We start from the raw sequence: 19781 nt of genomic DNA, 5'->3' as shown, positions 1-19781 counted from the left end.
TTCTATTCATAGACAGCAAAATCTTGAGGTGAGTTATCAATTCACCTATTGGTGGAGGAGACACACTTGGTGCCGTTTCTTTGGATCATAAGGTGTAGATTTCCTACAAAGGACATTGGGACTATTAACGTAGTTCAACATTGTGATCTTCTGTGAAGAGTTTGCCTTATATACAACAGCACTTTGTACATATTGTTTTTTTGAGGAATTTCTAATCATAATATATACACTTCTTGTGGGTGTTAATCAGCACTATTTATTTAATATTGGTGTTGTATTCAATTCAATATTATTACTTAGATTTAAGCAATGCAATTTTTTGCTTATTATCTTTGATGCTAAAAGTTTGGCATAACAGCCAGGCAACTAGAGTTTTTAAAATGAGGTAAGCAACTTAGTAAACAGAATACAATAACTATGTTCCTTTATGCTTATACATCTATGGGAAAAATATTACGTTAATTACAAAAAAGAAACTGTACATACAATGAAATGTTGTGTATATGTGACGGCCTATTGCCATCTATAGAGAACTGTAGTCAGATCCTCATAAGGATTGGCAAACGGAGTATTTATCTAATCAAAATAGATAAGGAATACTAGTTACAAATGTTAATATTCTGCTACACAACATTTACCTTGCGAAAGAATAGTAGAGCTAGGTATATACAAGGTGCTGGGTGCAGATGCAGAACACCCACAGTCTGTGATCAGACAACACTCCACCAGTCGACAAGCACAGTTCTAGTGAGAAGGCAGGGCATAGAGCCTGCTGGAGGAACAAGGGCCTGGTGTGTAGGAGGTGCTTGGCTTGTGCTTGAACAACTTAACAAGCTCTCACTTTCGCAGCCTACGGAGATCTAGCGGGTAGTCAGGTAAACATAGAAAAAAATATATATATATATATTTTTTTTTTTTTTTTAGAAAACTATACGAGAGAAATCACAAGCAGATTACTGTAAAACAAAACTGCAATCATTTTACAATATCCAAGTCAACTCCATAGAAATCCATACTACATGTGTTCTGCAATCCATTGCACAGCAACATACAGAAACCTGCAGCTCAGAAGGAGCCAATAAATTAAATAAATAAATAGAACTTTTTCACATTCTTGGACTATACACAAAAGTTATAAAAAGTTCTTGTTTCGTTTAGAAATAATGCATGACTTTTCTATGTAAAATATACATTAACAAGGCACGTAAAGCTATACATACAAAAATAAAAATAACAAAATGGTGGCATTGTATGCAGTAGTAAAAAATGTGAGGAAACATTTATTAGCTCCATTATTCATCGACTTCCATGAAAATATCACTGAAAAAGTACTCCGACACTGTAGCAGCATCCTCTTCTGTGGCAAGCTCCTGTGATTTGGGTGACTCTCGAGTTATGGCGTCTAGATTCTCAGAAACATTTATGGTATCCAGATTCTCAGAAATCTTAAAGGTAAAAACATGAACAGATTAACCTAAATACATAGCTTTACTTTTTTAAATGTCAATTCACTATTACATACGTAAAGACGTGCCTCCTGCTTGGCACACAACTACTGCTCTATGCTACACAGTACACATCTATGGGTCTTAAAAGTTAAAATGAGCTTGTTCTTTTCCAGGTAACACGTTCACTTTAATCCTTGATGTTCCCCTGAACATACCCAATTTGTCTTTGCTTCCCTGAAGCACTGTTGACTGCTTAGAGCAGGGGTGTCAAACTGGTGGCCCTCCAGCTGTTGCAAAACTACAAGTCCCATCATGCCTCTGCCTTTGGGAATCATGCTTGTAACTGTCAATCTTGCAATGCTCAATGGGACTTGTAAGTTTGGCAACAGCTGGAGGGGCGCCAGTTTGAAACCTGTGGCTTAGAGCAAAGAGAACTACCCACTACTTCCAGGTATTGAGATCACAAGACTTTCTTCCTCGGAGACTAGCTTTAAAGTGAACATGTTGCTTTGCCCTGTGGGGGCACACAACACTTTCACTTTAATGAACACAATTTCTGACAGTAGAAAATAGAAACAATATGGCAGCCTGGGAGTTTCTGGATGAGATACAACCATCCAATCAGATTACTACTACTGCCCTAGCCTTACTGCCCTAGCACTGCCTTGTTTAACCCATTCAACTCCAGAGCAATTCTTTTAATTTTTCGCATACATGTATAAATCTTAATTTCTGGCAATAAAATTACTTAAAACACCAGATTATATATTTTCTGCCAGCAGAGGCCCTGTAGAATAAAAGGGTGATCCTTGTACAGTAGAAACTGTTTATTAAATGCAAATTTCAGGAAAATTTTAAATAAAATGAATTTTAGTGCAAAAACCCACAATAGAATACACATTTTAAAATATAAAAAGATGAGGTGGCATTGAGTAAATAAATAACAAAAATTCTCTCTCTTAAAATTGCGTGCGCCTGTGACATCACCAAAAACTACTGTGCCCAAAAATCAACATAGGTGACACTTTAAAAGCCTTTACAGGTCATCAGTTTAGCGTTAACTAGGAGCTCTTGTGCTAGAATTATGGTCCACACTCTGATATTCGCGGTGATATGTCACACGTGTGGTGCGACCACAGTTTACATATGCGCGCACACCCTGGGCTTGCGTTTGTGCAGGTGTGTGGGGGGAGGGGAACTGGGGTGCCGGCTCCGTGACCGTGATCAGCAGCTATGGAGCTGCCGCATTACTTTCACTTTCAGGCCATCAGATGGCTGAACTACAACACACAAGCTAATGGCTGCTACTCATGCTTCATGCTGACATCAACTTGTGATTAAAGGTCCAAAGAGCTGAACTGGTTAAAGCACATCTAAATCCAAGAACAAAAATTGCACATACTACAGTTTATCAGTCCCTGTTTTTTTTCCTCTTTATTTTCACCATGTAATACAGGAAGTAAACACATTTATTGTCCTAGGGTGACAACGCTCACTCATTGTACTGTATTTATGGTATAGCAGCATTGTTACCTTAGCACAGGACTACAGAGGACAGTCATCCTCCATAAAATGAAGAGGTGTAGTACCTCTAGTTTACAGGAGGTAACCTGGGCAGGGCTGAAAAGACTGCATAATATAACACTGCATAGTATTCAAGACAGCACTGGATTGCTGGCAGGATCAGCAAGGCATGTTTTGACACTTCACAAACAGATATACAAATACCTTTTTACTACTAAATGTAAAAGACCAAAAGGAGCAAATAGGAGAAGCACTTTTATGTCCTGGTATAAAAAAAAAAAAAACATATCAACTTACCTGACTAGTACAGGGGACGGTTTCTGTTTTTGTTGGAGATTTTACAGCAGAAAATGAAGACTGACAAGGCACTTCACTGCTCAAGGCATTTTCCTCTGGTTCCTGGACTTTGGTCTTTTTAGACTTTGGTTTTGATGAATTTTTCTTACTGGTCACTTTTGTTTTTTTAGACTGCTTTTCTTTGCAGACCAAAGATAAAAAGCCAAGAGGTTTTTTTCCAGGCCTGAGGAAACAAGAACATTAATATGTAAAAAAACAGCTATAATCAAAGCTGCACACCAATACATTTGATCATTTAAAGTGGTTGTAAACTTTTACAGATATCCAGTGAAGTGACTGGCCTCAGGTAATACACAGAGATGAAACAACTCCTACATAAATTGTACCTGTTTATCTGCGGTCTTCTCTACATTTGTTAAAAGTGCTGGATTTATAAAGCTTGTCTGAGAGTTCAGAAAAAGAAAAGGGGGCAGAGAGCTGAAGGTACACTCTGCAGAGCTCAGTGAGGAGAGCTCTGAGAGCTGATTGTAGGGAAAGGACACACCCCCTTTACACAGCACACATGAAAAAAGCTGAGGCTGTCAATCTGCTGGAGGTTCCTTCCCCGTCACCATTTTTCACTTTGTGTCATAAGAACTTGCCAGAAGCGATTCATGCAGATAGCAGAGGAAGGAGGCAGCAGGTAGAAATTACGTTTAGTACTCTTAATAGCGACACACTATAGAAGGATATGCTTTATTCATATTTCTTGTCTGAGGTTTACAACAACTTTCATCTGTCCAATGTCTCTGATATAGTTTTGCTGACATTTTAAAACCAATCTTCAGGTGTTTTTTTTTTTAAATACAAGGATTAAATGCTTGTTAGGTCTAGGGGTTAAAACAAGGATGTAGCACTTCTCTTATTCCTCACTATGGCAAGACTGACAACCTCTGTGCGACTGGTCCCTCAATGCATCTACTTTTCAGTGCTTCAGCGGGTGGTCGTACTTTGAACAGCAGTCCTGTATTGCATACAAGGACAGTGAATACCTGCCCATAGCCCAGAGTCTTGGTGAGAAGAGGAGCATGCCAGCTGTCCAAGGTGCAAGGAATAGAGCAAGTAATACAGCCTGTTCCCTAAACTACAACCCTTTGCTTGCCTTATCTGGCCCTTAGGTGCTGTTCTTCCACTGATACAAGGCACTTTTTCTCCCATGGACACCAAAAATGGGACACCAACAGTGGGGCACTATTCCTCTCACTAGTATATTATATATAATGGGGTACTATTCCTCTCACTAGTATATTATATATGATGGGGCACTATTCCTCCTCCTCCTAACCACAGCCACTATATAATCTTTTTACTCCCACTGACCACTAATCCTGAAACATTGTCCACTCCCTGATGCTGGGGTATTTTCTACTCCCACTGGCCACAGTACAGCCTCCCTTAAGTCTGAAGGACAGTAAACTGGACCTTTGTTTAGAAAGTTTGGAGACCCCTGCTCTACCCCTGAGATTAACAAGCAGTTAACTCAGAATCCTGAATCTCATCTTTATCCTTTCTGTTTTTTTTTAATAACAATACCTTTACATATATTTTAGCACAAAATACATATTCTGTCTTTTCATTCACAAACTTCCCAATAAATACTACACATCACTGGTAGAGGAGTGTGAATATTACAGCCACATTCACCTTTGTTGTGTTCTAGAAAATGAAGAAGATAAAACTCTACTTGGTGAATCATGACTGGTAGATGCAGGCTTCTCCATATGTGCCACTGTGCCAAGTCTTGCATTATCAACGGTATATTCCGGCACTTTATCTTCCCCTGTGGAGGATACTGCTATATCCATAGAGCTTTGATGGAATTCTTCTGTCTCCTCCTTCTTGATCTCAGTAGACATACTGCTGGTTTTCTCATTTTCTTCAAAGGCTGGTAAAGCAAAACATCACAAGTACATTGTTAGTAAATTAAAACCTTTACAACTCTATAGCCCTACAGCATTAACACAAAAGCACGTCTTGGGAAACTGTAAATTGTTTTACTAGAACATTTGATTTTTAAATTTGTGCTCTTGTTCTATGTATATTTTTTGCACTATAAACAGCCACCCAGAGGGTTGGGGAGAAAGAGAATTAATAACGGCTCTAACGCATTTATTTGTATGTGTAAATTTTTATTTCAGCTACTAAGCTCGGTAAGAATGGAATTTAGACTTACCAGTAAAATCTGTTTCTCATAGTACAGAAGAGACAAAGAAGGGGAATTTACTAAAACTGGAGCAGACAGAAACAAGTGCAGTTGTGCAGTGTAAGAAATCAGCTTTTAACTTCAGCTTGTTCAGTTAAACTTTGAAAATGAAACCTAGACGATGACTGGTTACCATACACAGCTTCTCCAGATTCTGGCTGATCCAGTCTTAGTAAATTCCAGATTGAATCATTAGTCTTTAACCGCTTGCTTTGCAGGATAAATGTTTTAATTTTTCATGTTTGGCTTTGTTCACACCTATATGTGTTGAAATCTGCTATGAGAAAAAAAAAGTCCCTGACCCTATCCAAAAACGCAGTGGCTGAAAATGAATAGATACAAATGTATCCCATAGGAAACCATGTTAAATGGACTGTAGTGAGTTTCCACAAAACGCAAAAAGCACTGAAAAATGCACAAGTGTGAATCAGGCCTTTTTTGTCATACAATTGTACAGCTGTTTATCAATGCACATTTTCAGAAAAAAAAATACAGTAAAATTAATTTTAATGCACACAGACACAATATAATACCCAGTTTTTCAGTAAAGATGGTGTTTCATCAAATAAACAGATACCAAAGATTCAAAATTTCATGCATCTGAAAAATGGCAACAAACTGATACTTAAAAATTTTCAGAAGTGACTTTAAAAGCCTTTACGTGTTATTGTACAGGAATTTTGTATGTTTGCTAATAATCTATTTTTTATAAAATTTTTTTTTTGGATTAACCATTTGACCTCCGGAAGGGTCAGTGCATTTTTTTTTCTATTCAGCACTGTGCTACTTTTACTACCAATTGTCATTCACACTGTACCCAAATGAAATTTATATCATGTTTTTTCACACAAATAGAGCTTTCTTTTCGTGGTAGTTTGGTGTTTTATATAATTAAAAAAAAAGCAAAAAAATACACAAAAGTTTTTCTTAGTTTCTGTTATATAATTTTTGCAAACAAATAATCTTGAAATGTTTAGGCCAAAATGTAGTCTGCTGCATTTCTTTGGTAAACATAACTGTGTTCAAATTATTTAGTCTGCGTGAAAGTTACAGTCTACAAACCATGGTATATATTTGAAAACTGATCAGTTCTGAAGTATTGAAGGCATATCTCATTTTTGAGGCCCAGGAAAGTACAAATACCCCCCAAATGACTCCTTTGTGCAAAGTAGACAGTCCAATGTATTTAGTAAAAGGCATGGCAAGTTTGTTGACGTAATGTATTTGTCACAATTTTTTGGAAAATGAAGAAATTAAATCATTTTTTTCATGTGTTCTCTTTTTTTTTTTACATGGCAGGGATCGGGGATAGGTGAAAGTATGAAAAAAAAAAATATTCAATATTTATTCTTAATTCTTAACCTCCACATCCTGCTCTAAGGTCCGAGAGATGACCAATATAAAGAGCAGAGAAGCATGATCCAATCTACCTCTAAGTAACATTTAATGGTGGGGACATGCTAAGGAAGCATCTTTGATGTCTACAGGAGCCAGAACATCAGAATGTTTTTGTTGTTTGTTTGTTTTTTGTTTTTTTAACTCAAATGAGGACACTGGGAGCTCTGAGATGCAGAATAGAGTGAATGCCCCTCTTTGGACTTGGGAATGGTGAACAAATTGTAGTAAAAGTGTAAGTGTTCTACCACAGGAACTAGGGAAGTAACACCTTGATCCAGAAGACCTAAGAGGGCTTGATGTAGAACTGCTAATCTGTTTGATAACTCCGAAAGCCTGGATGAGAGAAACTGAGGAGGGTAAGAGTGCGAAACTCCAGTTTGCAGCCCTGGGATACCACCTTCTGTACCTAATCAAGACGTTCAATGCAAATTGTGCAGAGTACGCAAAAGGCTAACAAACACCCTGCTCCCACTCTGAAACGTGAGGGTGCACCTTCATGCAGAGGAAAGCTTGTCTGATGATTTAAAAAAGTGACAAACCCTTGTAGGTGCAAGGGGACCAAGCTTGGGAACTCTTAACATGAAGATTGAGGGAGTAAAGAAATTAAATGGACATTTTCTTTTTAAACAAAGAGGGAAAAGACTGCAGTCTGTTCCTTAGGTTTCCTCCGCTGAGGAAGATGGGTGCTGTTGCCACCAGCAGCATTGTTAATGATGTTGTCAAGAGCTTGTCCAACGAGACACTGTACTTCAAAGGCCATGCAGATCAAGCATATTAGACACATACAAGAAATATGGGGGGTGGGTTTCCAGCAATCCATCACACCCTAAATTTTACACTACAGATATCTGCTCCATGGGATCTTTAAGCAACAGATCAATCTCCACAGCAGTAGGATCTTTGAAGGGATTTTGAGATATCAGACATCGGTTGGCAAAGTAAGGTCACCACCAAATTCAGATGAAGGTCAGGACTCACCCAAGAAAACAGAGCAATAAGAAAGGGCTTCCAAAAGCTTATAGTGTGGTCTCCCAAAGAAAGGAATGCCTTGTAGAAAATAGTAAGAACCTTTTTAATGCAGGACACTGCCAGCTATCTTTTATCAGAACAAAGTCTGGAAAGCAACAAACATCAATCTCAGTGCCCAAAGGTTACTTTCAGGTTAACCCAACAATGTCCAGTCTAGCGGATATGCCGCTCTAAAAACCAGGCTGAAGACAGTCGTGCCAGATAGCTGCAATTGAGCAGACAAGCTCTCGCAGTGATATAAACAAGAGCTAAGGAAAAGATGTCAGTAATCCTATGACACTAGCAACACAATCTGAGGCATGCTGGTAGTAAAGGCTGGCCTACAGTTTTTGCTTTTTGTTCGCCAGTCTTCAATCCTTCTGCAGGCAGATTTAATACTTTCTTTGCTCCGCAATGTATGAGAAAAAAAAATGCTAAACCATAAAACACTGACAGCAGACAATTCAGTCTCCTCAATACACAATTTATGATTAGTTGTAGAGAATATTGCAAATACATATGTATTCGGTGTATTTACCTGTGGTGCTGGTTCTCTGGTCCTCTCCCTCCTTTGAGGAGAAAAAAAAAAAAAAAAAGAATTTTAAAACTATAATAGTGCGTTCACAACAGGACAGAGATGGGGAGAACAGAACCCCAGTTTACCTCTTTATTGGTACACAGCAACTCTTTTGCATAAGGTTGCGGCTTGTCATTTTCACTTGAAATACTGTCACTTCTCTTTCTAGAAGGTGGACTCCATTTTAACTTGCCCTCTCCCTGCTCAGATGGACAGGACACAGAAGATGATGGCTCCGACAATGCAGCAGTCCTGTGCAAAAAACACGTATTTAAAAAAAAAAAAAAACATCTAACAAATTATGTTTTTCCGCAATATACGAACATTTATAAAACTAAACCAACACATGTAAATTTGTTTTCAAGCATTTTCTATTTAACTATTATAGAGGCTTGTAAAAGTTTTCCTGACTTTAAGGGCCCATTCATACTAGGAACTGCATTTTGCCTAGCACAGGAATACGTTAAGCAGAGAAAAGATCTGCATTATCCTAGGACACTACCAACAAACAGGCATGTCTGAAGTAGAGGGGGTTAAACTGTACTGGCAGGTGATATTAGTGTTGCGGTGTGAACAGGGCACATAGAGAACAAATTGATTTTGTTGAGCCCTTGCAGAAAAACTAATGTCACTGGACCATGGTGTGAACAAGCCCTGAAGAGGCAAAAAATACTTGCAACTGACAAAAATAGACTTATATGGATTTAAGTTTTTAAAACATTCCACTATATAAATGAAAGCATAACTGTTATAACTCTAGGTCCTTACCTCTGATCCCCACTTAACACTTGGGATGAGCCCGAGGTGATCAACACAGGTGCTGGAAGAACATCTACCGAATTTCCATCACATGAATAGGGGTACCCTTCACTAATTGGAATTTCAACCAGAGTCAGAATAAATGTCTCTTCTCCTGATCCTCCTTCAAGTAAATGGTCTATAAATAATATACCAGAAATGAATACATTTGTCACGAGACTGGTAGATAAAACAGTGCAAACTATTATCTGATATTTTTACACTGCCAAATAAAAGTTTCATATATAAAAGCACTCTATAAGCTGTCCATAAATTCGTTAGCACGAGAGATGGACACTAAGTGGCACTTGGAGAAGTGGAGGAAGTAGAGTGAAAAATAGGCAGAATGAGGAGAAAAGAAAAATGACCATCAATGAGTGCTTGTGCAGGAACAAGAGAGGGACAAAAAGATGGTGGTCCCCAACTAATAAGGAGAAATCAAAAAATACATTAAAAGAAGGTGCATAGTTTAAATAGAGAAAAGAGATGTGAAGCACACAAAGAGCAAGAATGGATAGGAAAGACTACTTTGTAATTACTTTAGGTAGCAGCCAGTCTTCACCTCAAAGAGTTCCTTGACATTTTATTGAAAAGGTAGAACCCAATAAACGTTAATGAGATTATCTATATCTAATCACTCTGTCTGTTTATCTTAGATCATTATCTAACATTACAAATGTACCATCACTGGCTTGGACATGCTGTAAACAAAGTCTTCTTTAACACAGTGTAACAGAAGACTATCCTGGTGTTTTAGGGCTTATTTACTTATTTGCATCTAAAATGCAGTGTTGAGATGTGTATAGCATATAGTTTTGTATGCATCTAAATAGAGCACTATAGGAATCAATGAGGCCATACACACAGCTAGGTCTACAAACAAAATTTGACCATCATACCTGACATGCTACAATCTTGCTGCTGTGCAACGTCTTGTATAATGGGATAGCTTATCTGCAATAAAAGAAAGAAGATTAATCGAAGTAAGCACACCAATATGCTTAGTAAATTGTTGGAGCACTGACAAAATAAAGCACTTAATCCCTTATGGAGAAAGCCAAATTGCTTAAACTACAGATAATATAAAAATAGAAAAAATTATGGAAGAACAAGGTTTAAAATATGCATTTGAATCTGTCTTCATTTATATTTACATTGGCATAATATTGTATACAAACTCCAACCTACCTGCTTCAATGGGAGGGTTACATTGACATTTAGAGGATGAGACGGTTGCTCAGATGTATGAAGATCTGAAATAACTGGATCACTACTTTGTTTATTTGTAGATACAGATAAGGCTCCATTTCCTACTTGTAAACCAAGGGTATCCTGGCTAATTTTCAATGGGCTGTAAATAACAAAAACAAACAACTATCATTTTACCAAACTGTAAAATTCATCGATACACAGACATACCAAAGGGTTTTGGAAATACAAGCAAGTATATGACCATTGTATACTTCCACCAGACTGTGACAGCTCCAAAGAAAAACAAAATGATCAGAAACAGCCATGTTGGAATTTGTTGAAGGTAGCAAATAAGTGTGGAGGTAGTGCGTGATCAAAACCAATGACTGCTACATGGAGCTACAGCTGACCAGTGGAGCCTAATACAGTTTTTAGTAGACCTGTAAATAACAAGAATCAATCAATCTCTCTCTCTCTATACACACACACACACACACACACACACACACACACACACACACACACAGGTTGGCCAAGAACATGGAAACACTACATGATTTGTAGGTGTGAAAATGACATGTTTCCCATTGAAATAGGAAGTGATGTATTATTATTATTATATAGGTTTTTTATAGCGCCAACAGTTTGCTCAGCGCTTTACAACATAACGGGAGACAATACAGCAACAACACAGTTCAATACAAGAGGGAAAGGAGGGCCTGAACCTGGGAGCTTACAATCTAGGAGATTAACATTCTTTTGCATCCGCTGTGATGAGGCACTTAGCTAACAGTTGGGAAGCCTCACTTTCTTCATTCACTGCATGCACTGCTAGTAATACAGCATTATGTCAGAGCTTACTGAGCTTCAAAGAGGGCAAATTGTTTGTGCCCGCTTAGGTGGTGCCTCTGAATGAAGCTGCCAATTTATTTGCCGTGTCGTGAGGTACAGTATCAAAGGTTTCAACGGCATATACAGTTTCCAGGAAACCATCTTCTGATAAGCGTAAGTGTGGTCGACATGGTGAACTGACAAAAAGACATTGCGCAGGATTGTGACCCGGAATAAGAAAGCAACTGCTGCAAAAGTGACTGCAGAACTCAATCTCGGTCTTCCAAGGCTCGTGTCCACAAAACCTGCAGAGGGAACTCCATAAGCAAAACATTCACGGGTGATCTGCTATTGCCAAGCCACTAGTGAACGATATTAATGCTCAGAAGCAACACCCAAAAAATGTAGACTCAATCAGTGGAAGACTGTAATATGTGTCTGATGAATCGAGCTTCACACTATTCACAAACAGCAGACGTGTTTACGAGTGGCGAACACCATCCCAAGCTTATAATCAGGACTGTCTTGTTCCATCGGTAATGCATGGTGGCGGTGCAAATCATGGTTTGAGCAGCAATATCTAGGTATTCTGCAAGCCCCATCATCACCTTGAAAGGTAGAGACACTGCCAGTGACTATGTACACATTTTGGCCCGACCATATGGTGCAGACATTGTTTCCCGAACACTGCGCCATTTACCAAGACGATAATGCTCCAATTCACACAGCTGGTGTTGTCAAATCGTGGTATGACGAGCATACAGATGAAGTCTGACACCTTCTCTGGGTGCCGCAGTCTCTGGACCTCAATATCATAAGTCACTATGGTAAATTTTGAAGAACAAGGTTCAGGTTTATTTTCCGCCTCCAGCATCTCTGTGAGAACTGGAACACTTTTAGCACGAAGAGTAGTATCCGATTCCATTATCCACCATCCAAGACATGTCTGTCAATTCCCAGGAGAATGCAGTCTAATACCATATTAGGTAAAGATTCAATTAGATATATGTACAGTTGTGTTCAAAATAGTAGCAGTGTGTTGAAAAAAGTGAATAAAGCTCAAAATCCTTCTAATAGCTTTTATTTCCATACACACAAATGCATTGGGAACACTACACATTCTATTCCAAATCAAAAAAAGGAAGAAAAATATATCAAATTTGTGTTGTTCCTCTAACAAAATTGAAGAAAAGTGAATATTAGACTGTTCAAAAAAAATAGCAGTGTTTGTATTCTTCTTTACAAACTCAAACATTCACTATATAAACTGAAAAATGTTTGAAGATTTTGCTTTCCTTTGAATCACTTAATTAATATTTAGTTGTATAAGCACTGTTTCTGAGAACTGCTGTACATCTGTGTTGCACGAAGTCAACCAACTTCTGGCACCTGTGAACAGGTATTCCAGCCCAGGATAATTGGACTACATTCCACAGTTCTTCTCTATTTCTTGGTTTTGCCTCAGAAACTGCATTTTTGATGTCACCCACAAGTTTTCTATTGGATTAAGATCCGGGGATTGGGCTGGCCACTCCATAACGTCAATCTTGTTGGTCTGGAACCAAGATGTTGCACGTTTACTGGTGTGTTTGGGGTCGTCTTGTTGGAACACCCATTTCAAGGGCATTTCCTCTTCAGCAGAAGGCAGCATGACCTCTTCAAGTATTCTGATGTAGTCAAACTGATCCATGATCCCTGGTATGCGATAAATAGGCCCAACACCGCAGTATGAGAAACATCCCCATATCATGATGCTTGCGCAACCATGCTTCACTGTCTTCACAGTGTACTGTGGCTTGAATTCAGTGTTTGGGGGTCGTCTGACAAACTGTCTCCGGCCACTAGACCCAAAAAGAACAATCTTACTTTCATCAGTCCACAAAATGTTGCACCATTTCTCTTTAGGCCAGTCAATGTGCTCTTTGGCAAATTGTAACCTCTTCAGCACGTCTTTTTTTCAACAGTGGGACTTTGCGGGGGCTTCTTGCAGATAGCTTGGCTTCACATAGGCGTCTTCTAATTGTAACAGTACTCACAGGTAACTTTAGACCTTCTTTGATCTTCCTGGAGCTGATTGTTGGCTGAGTCCTTGCCATTTTGGCTATTCTTCTATCCATTCGAATGGTAGTTTTTCGCTTTCTTCCACATCTTTCAGGTTTTGGTTGCCATTTTAAAGCATTTGCGATTATTTTAGCTGAGCAGCCTATCATTTTCTGCACTTCTTTATATGTTTTCCCCTCTCCAATCAACTTTTTAATCAAGGTACGCTGTTCTTCTGAACAATGTCTGGAACGACCCATTTTCCTCAGAATTTCAGAAAGAAATGCACTGTAACCAGCATGTACAATATTTGCTGCCTTCCTTCCTTAAATAAGGGCAATTGCCACCTGTTTTTCAAAGAATGAATGACCTCACTAACAGAACTCCACACTGCTATTATTTTGAACATGCCCCTTTCAATTAGTGATTCAATTACACAGAATCAGCAGCATGCATGTCATGACTGTTGGGTCTATTGGATTTCTATTACTCAACTACACCTGCTAGTAAATTATCTGCCATGTAGAAATATCATTTCTACCAAAAACAGTGATTGATCAGGTTTAGTGATGTCTGACTGCTAGTATTTTGAACACAACTGTGTGTATGTATATATATATATTTTTTTTTTTTTACACACACACCTTCCTACCTATACTGTATTGACTGACCTCTCTATGGTAAAAAGTTGCCCAGCTGTGTCATACAGCTTCGGTACTTCTGAGTCAATTACCCAAAAGAAGAATGGAGCACATGAACGTCAGCTCAAGTTGGCAATTCTCATCTCTATGCTTTTTTTCTGACATTAACCCAATTACTGAGCCAAGAAAACTAGAATTTATATAAAAATGGACAGCATGGCAACACACATATTTCTCTCCTAAAGGCTTCCATTAAACTTGGTTTGAGCATTAACAAAGCCCACAAAAACCAGGGAATTATTTGAAATCGTATTGTAAAATTATGGGGCCCATTTGCACTTGTGGTCAACATAATAGTAGTCCAACCTAACCAGATGAATCACTGTTTTTGGTATGAATTATAATTCTACATGGCAAATAATTACTAGCAGGTGTAGTAGAATAATAGAAAACCAACACAATGAACAGTCATGACATGCATGCTGCTGATTCTGTGTAACTGAATCACTAATTAAAAGGGGCATGCTCAAAATATTAGAAGTGTGGAGTTCAATTAGTGAGATCATTCAGTCTGGAAAACACAGGTGTCAAGCAGGTGGCCCTTATTGAAGGACGAAGGCAGCAAATGTTATATATGCTGGGTATAGTGCATTTCTCTCTGAAAATCTGAGTAAAATGGGTTGTTCCAGAAATTGTTCAGAAGAACAGCATACTTTGATTAAAAAGTTGACCATAGAGGGGAAAACATGAGAAGAAACTGATAGGCTGCTCAGCAAAAATCAATTCAAATGCTTTATAATGGCAACCAAAACCAGAAAGACATGGAGGAAAACGGAAAACTGAATGGATCGAAGAATAGCCAAAATGACAGACTCAGCCAATGATAAGCTCCAGGGTGATCAAAGAACGTCTACAGTAACTTGTGAGTACTGTTACAATTAGAAGACGCCTATGTGAAGCCAAGCTATTGGCAAGAAGCCTCCGCAAAGTCCCATTGTTGAAAAACTGATAAGTGCTGAAAAAGTTACAGCTTGTCAAAGAACACACTGACTGGCCTACAGAGAAATGGTGCAACATTTTGTGGACTGATGAAAGTAAGATTGTTTTTTTTGGGTCTAGTGGCCGGAGACAGTTTGTCAGACGACCCCCACACACTGAATTCAAGCCACGGTACACTGTGAAGACAGTGAAGCATGGTGGTGCAAGCATCATGATATGGTGACGTTTCTCATACTACGGTGTTGGGCCTATTTATCGCATACCAGTGATCATGGATCAGTTTGAATATATCAAATTACTTGAAGAGGTTATGTTGCCTTATGCAGAAGAGGAAATGACATTTAAATGGGCGTTTCAACAAGAAACTGACCCCAAACACACCAGTAAGTGAGAAACATCTTGGTTCCAAACCAACAAGATTATCGTTATGGAGTTGCCAATCCAATAGAAAACTTGTGAGGTGACATATAAAAATGCTGTTTCTGAGGTAAAACCAAGAAATGCAGAGGAATTGTGGAACGTAGTGCAACCGTTGTGGGTTGGACTACCTGCTTACAGTTGCCAGAGGCTGGCCGACTCCATGCAACACAGATGTGAAGCAGTTCTCAGAAACCGTTATTAAATAACTAAATATTAGTTCAGCGATTCATAGGAAAGATAAATCTTCAAGCATTTTTCAGTTTATACAGTTAATGTTTGAGTTTGTAAAGAAAAATGCAGACACTGCTATTTCTTGAACAGCCAAGTATTCTTTTTTCTTCACTTTCTGCAAAGTAATAAATATAAAACATTTTCCTTCATGTTTTGGATTGGAATAGACTGTGTTCCTAATGCATTTGCGTGTATGCAAATAAAAGCTATCTTAATCATTTTGAGCTTTACTCACTTTTTTAAACGCACTGTTATTATTTTTAACACAACTGCATGTCAATATTGCTAACTGCTCTGCTATACAAGACAGTATTACTTCACAGTGCGGCCTGTATTTTTCATCCCATCCATAAAATAGATGCCATGACCAGGATATCCTCACAACTTTTAAAGTGGCTCTAAAGGCAGAATGTTTTTTGTTTTTTCTTTAACCTTAATGCAGGGGTCTCCATACTTTCTAAACAAAGGGTCAGTTTACTGTCCTTCAGACTTGAAAGGGGCCTGACTTTGGCCAGTGTGAATAGAAAATGCTTGACATAAAAGGGAGTAAAAATTCTCCATTATTGGTATTAGTGGGAGGAATAGTGCCCCATTAGTGGTACTGATGGGAGGAAATTAGTGGAGAAGAATAGTGCCCTGTTGTTGGTGTCAGTGGGATAAATAATGTCTCATTGTTGATGTCAGTGGAAGGAATAGTTTGCTATCGTTGATGTCAGTGGGAGAAAGAGTGCCCATAGTTGGTGTCAATAGGACTAATAGTGCCACATTGTTCATATCAGTCAAAGGAATTATGCCCCACTGTTGGTGTCAGTGGAAGGAACAGTGCAGCAGCTTTCCTGCAAGCCCACCCTTATAACTTATCTGAGGCTCAACTTGATCCAGTGATGTGCATGAGAGCTACAGCTCTCCTGTGTTTCTCTCTCCTCACTGGCTCACACAGCAGCTGTCAATCACAGCTAGGTAGTGAGCCAATGAGGAGAAAGCGGAGGGGGGGTGATTCAGGTTCAAGCCACACTCTGTGTGAATGGACAATGTCCATTTACAGGAGTGTGGCTTTGGAGTAAGCCTGCTCGAGTGCACCCATAGCAAAAGGGGCTTGCTATTGGGCAGGTGGGAAGAGCCAGGACTGCCAGCAGGGGACCCAATAAGAAGAGGATCAGGGCTTTTCTATGCAAAACCATTGCACAGAGCAGGCAAGTATAACTTTTTTTTTTTTTTTAATTAAAACCTTTAGAATCACTTAAAATAAATTTTTTTCCCCCTAACATTAGTTTTAATTGTGCTCCGCACTCAAGGGGCACAGTGCCCATTTGCTTTAGCACACTACTGTGTTTTATAAATGTGTGGTGCTTTAGGTTTTTAAAATGGTATGGCTACGAAAAAAGGCCATACCTCTGCTTTATAGACGGACCTCTATCCCATTCAATAACTAGAGAAGACATACATGTTTATACTTTGTCTTTTATGCCCAACATCTGAAAACAGCAGCCAACCTTGCATTTGTTGTAGTGTCATATTCAGCTGCACAAACCGTCTGTACTGACAAAGTGTAGGCTTCTGGTTTACAATCAGTGTTGAGGGACAGCCGGCTCTTAGTGTATTGATCAGAATCCAGAGGCTCTGCTAACAAAACAAAATAAGATTGTTCACTAAACAGTAGTTAGTTCTCAAACAAAAGAAAACAGTTTATTGAGACACAGATCCAAAAACCAGCAGCAAGAAAAAAAAAAAACCCTACGGTTTAAAACGGACACAAAAGTCTGTAAAATAAACCAGTAGTGAGAGAAGGATCAGGCTCCAATTAGAGACATGCAACATGGATACTAGGAGAACCATGAATAACAAGGACAAAGTCATACTGAAAAAAAAAAACACGTTTGATATGAAAAATAGTTTACCTTTAAAATTCTTTGCTTGGAGTACATCACAGGGCACATAGGAGTTAATAGTCATAAATACTTGGGCTATGTGGTCACCTAGAGGCAAATGGACACTGGCCAAAAAAGACACAAACATGGCCAAAATCCAGAAACTGAAGAGAGGGAACCCTACTACAAAACTACCTACAAGACCTTCAGCCCAAAACTGGCATCCACAAAGGCATAAACATCTACCTGGTAGAACATTTTAGATGTGTAGAGAAAACCAAGTAGCAGCCTTACAAACTTGAACAACTGAAGCTTAATGCTGAATAGCACCGGAAGCACTGACACTCCTGGTGGAATGGGCATTGACCAGGAAAGGAAGAACCTTGCTTTTGATACCAAAGGCCTGATAAATGAGCTAGGGAATCCACCTAGATATAGTTGATTGCAAAAATTTTACGAGGACCCTTAGGAAGAATAAATAGGGAATCACACTGTCGAAATGAAGCCATAGACTTCAGAGTGAAGTACGCACCTTTTCCCAAGGATGCAAACACAACGTCCTGATTCAAGTGAAATGAAGAAACCAACACCACCTTATCTTGATGAAGAAACAAGGAAAAGTTCCTTGCAGGAAAGAGCAGACAACTCAGACACTTCGAGTCAAGGTAATGATGACTAAAAAGACAACCATACATGTATGGAAAGATAAATGAATATCTCGGAGAGGTTCAAAGGGAGAAGACTGCAGAACAAACAAGACCAAGTTAAAGTCTACATGAAGGCTTTACCAAGGAGTGAGGTGTGATAGGTCTCAGAAACAGAACAGCTGAGGACGATATCTGTCCCTTGATGTTACTTGAAGCCAGAGAAATCTCCACACAAGAGTAGAGAAAGGGAAAATTAAGCCCCATACCATATTGTCAATATTGAAACTTAGGAACCTAACACCAGGTGAAATAAGCCTTCCATGTATGATGGTACACATTCCTGGAGGTCAACTTCCTAGTCTTGAAGGAGTGTAGGGATTACACATTCAGAAACTCCCCTATCCCTCAGGGCTTGGGCTAGCTTTATCCTGCAAACTGGGAGTGGAAGAAGCAACAGTGGGAGAGATGGCATAGATCTGGGAAAAAGGATTCACATCCACCACGAATGCTTAAGGATTATTGGTTTGAGAAATAAACCCATCTAGCTGTTGATTAATCTAGATGCTAATGGTTCCACACCTGGCTTCTACCACTGCAGACAGATCTCTGCAAACAACACTAGGGGAAGACCCATTGCCTGAGAGTCAACTACTGACCACTGGGAATATCTGCCTGCCAATTTTTTATGTTGGGAATGTGTATGGCAGAGGGGGCCAGAACATGCAGATCTGTTCAAGACAAGAACAGGTATGCTTATTCTTGAGCAGTACGACTTCTTGTCCCTCTGCGATAGCAGATGTATACCACAGCTGTGATATTGTCTGACTGAGCCTGATTAGCAGACTCTGAATGTAGATAGACCAGTGTGGAAGAGTGAGGCCAACTGTCTTCAGTTCCAGAATGTTGACCTGAAAATCCAGAGCCTCTCCAAAACATCTCCCCAGCCCGAAATGCTGGCATCTGTCACCAAGACCAAGGGGGGGGGAGGGGTTAGGGAGGGACAGAGAGAGAGAGAGAGAGAGAGAGAGAAGGGGGGCAGCAGAGAGGGGGGAGAGGGAAAGAGGGGGAGAGGGAAAGAGGGGGAGAGAGAAAGAGGGGGAGAGGGAAAGAGGGAGGGGGGAGGGGGAAAGAGGGAGGGGGGAGGGGGGAGGGAGAGAGAGGGAGGGAGAGAGAGGGAGGGAGGGGGAAGGAGGGAGGGGGAGGGAGGGGGAAGGAGGGAGGGGGAGGGAGGGGGAGGGAGGGAGGGAGGGGGGGAGGGGGAGGGAGGGAGGGGGGGAGGGGGAGGGAGGGAGGGGGGGAGGGGGAGGGAGGGAGGGAGAGCGAGAGAGGGCGAGAGAGGGCGAGAGAGGGCGAGAGAGCGAGAGAGGGCGAGAGAGGGAGGAGGCGAGAGAGGGCGAGAGAGGGAGGAGGCGAGAGAGGGCGAGAGAGGGCGAGAGAGGGAGGAGGCGAGAGAGGGAGGAGGCGAGAGAGGGAGGAGGCGAGAGAGGGAGGAGGCGAGAGAGGGAGGAGGCGAGAGAGGGAGGAGGCGAGAGAGGGCGAGAGAGGGAGGAGGCGAGAGAGGGAGGAGGCGAGAGAGGGAGGAGGCGAGAGAGGGCGGAGGCGAGAGAGGGCGGAGGCGAGA

General features: G+C 40.1%; 1 protein-coding gene across 2 annotated transcripts in view; it reads right to left on the bottom strand.

Moving 5' to 3' along the window:
* Positions 1–407: 407 nt before the first annotated feature.
* The window catches only part of BDP1 (BDP1 general transcription factor IIIB subunit), a 107944-nt gene continuing 88570 nt past the window's right edge, over positions 408–19781 (bottom strand). Inside the window, exons 34-42 of one of the 2 annotated variants that reach the window (XM_089689013.1) lie at positions 17139–17268; positions 10481–10643; positions 10192–10246; positions 9263–9431; positions 8581–8746; positions 8456–8486; positions 4953–5193; positions 3270–3492; positions 408–1445 (exon numbers count right to left, since the gene is read on the bottom strand). In XM_089689013.1, coding sequence (XP_089545139.1) covers positions 1293–1445; positions 3270–3492; positions 4953–5193; positions 8456–8486; positions 8581–8746; positions 9263–9431; positions 10192–10246; positions 10481–10643; positions 17139–17268 — 1331 coding nt within the window. In that variant the 3' untranslated portion in view covers positions 408–1292. The remainder of the gene's footprint in view (positions 1446–3269; positions 3493–4952; positions 5194–8455; positions 8487–8580; positions 8747–9262; positions 9432–10191; positions 10247–10480; positions 10644–17138; positions 17269–19781) is intronic. The other variant, XM_089689014.1, reaches the window with a different exon arrangement.

The sequence above is a fragment of the Staurois parvus genome, unplaced genomic scaffold (genome assembly GCF_062004578.1).
Source record: "Staurois parvus isolate SC_StPar_1 unplaced genomic scaffold, SC_StPar_1.0 ptg000466l, whole genome shotgun sequence".
Classification (NCBI taxonomy): Eukaryota; Metazoa; Chordata; class Amphibia; order Anura; family Ranidae; genus Staurois; species Staurois parvus.
Note: the sequence above shows the minus strand (reverse complement) of the source record. Positions and strands in the feature narration are given on the sequence as shown.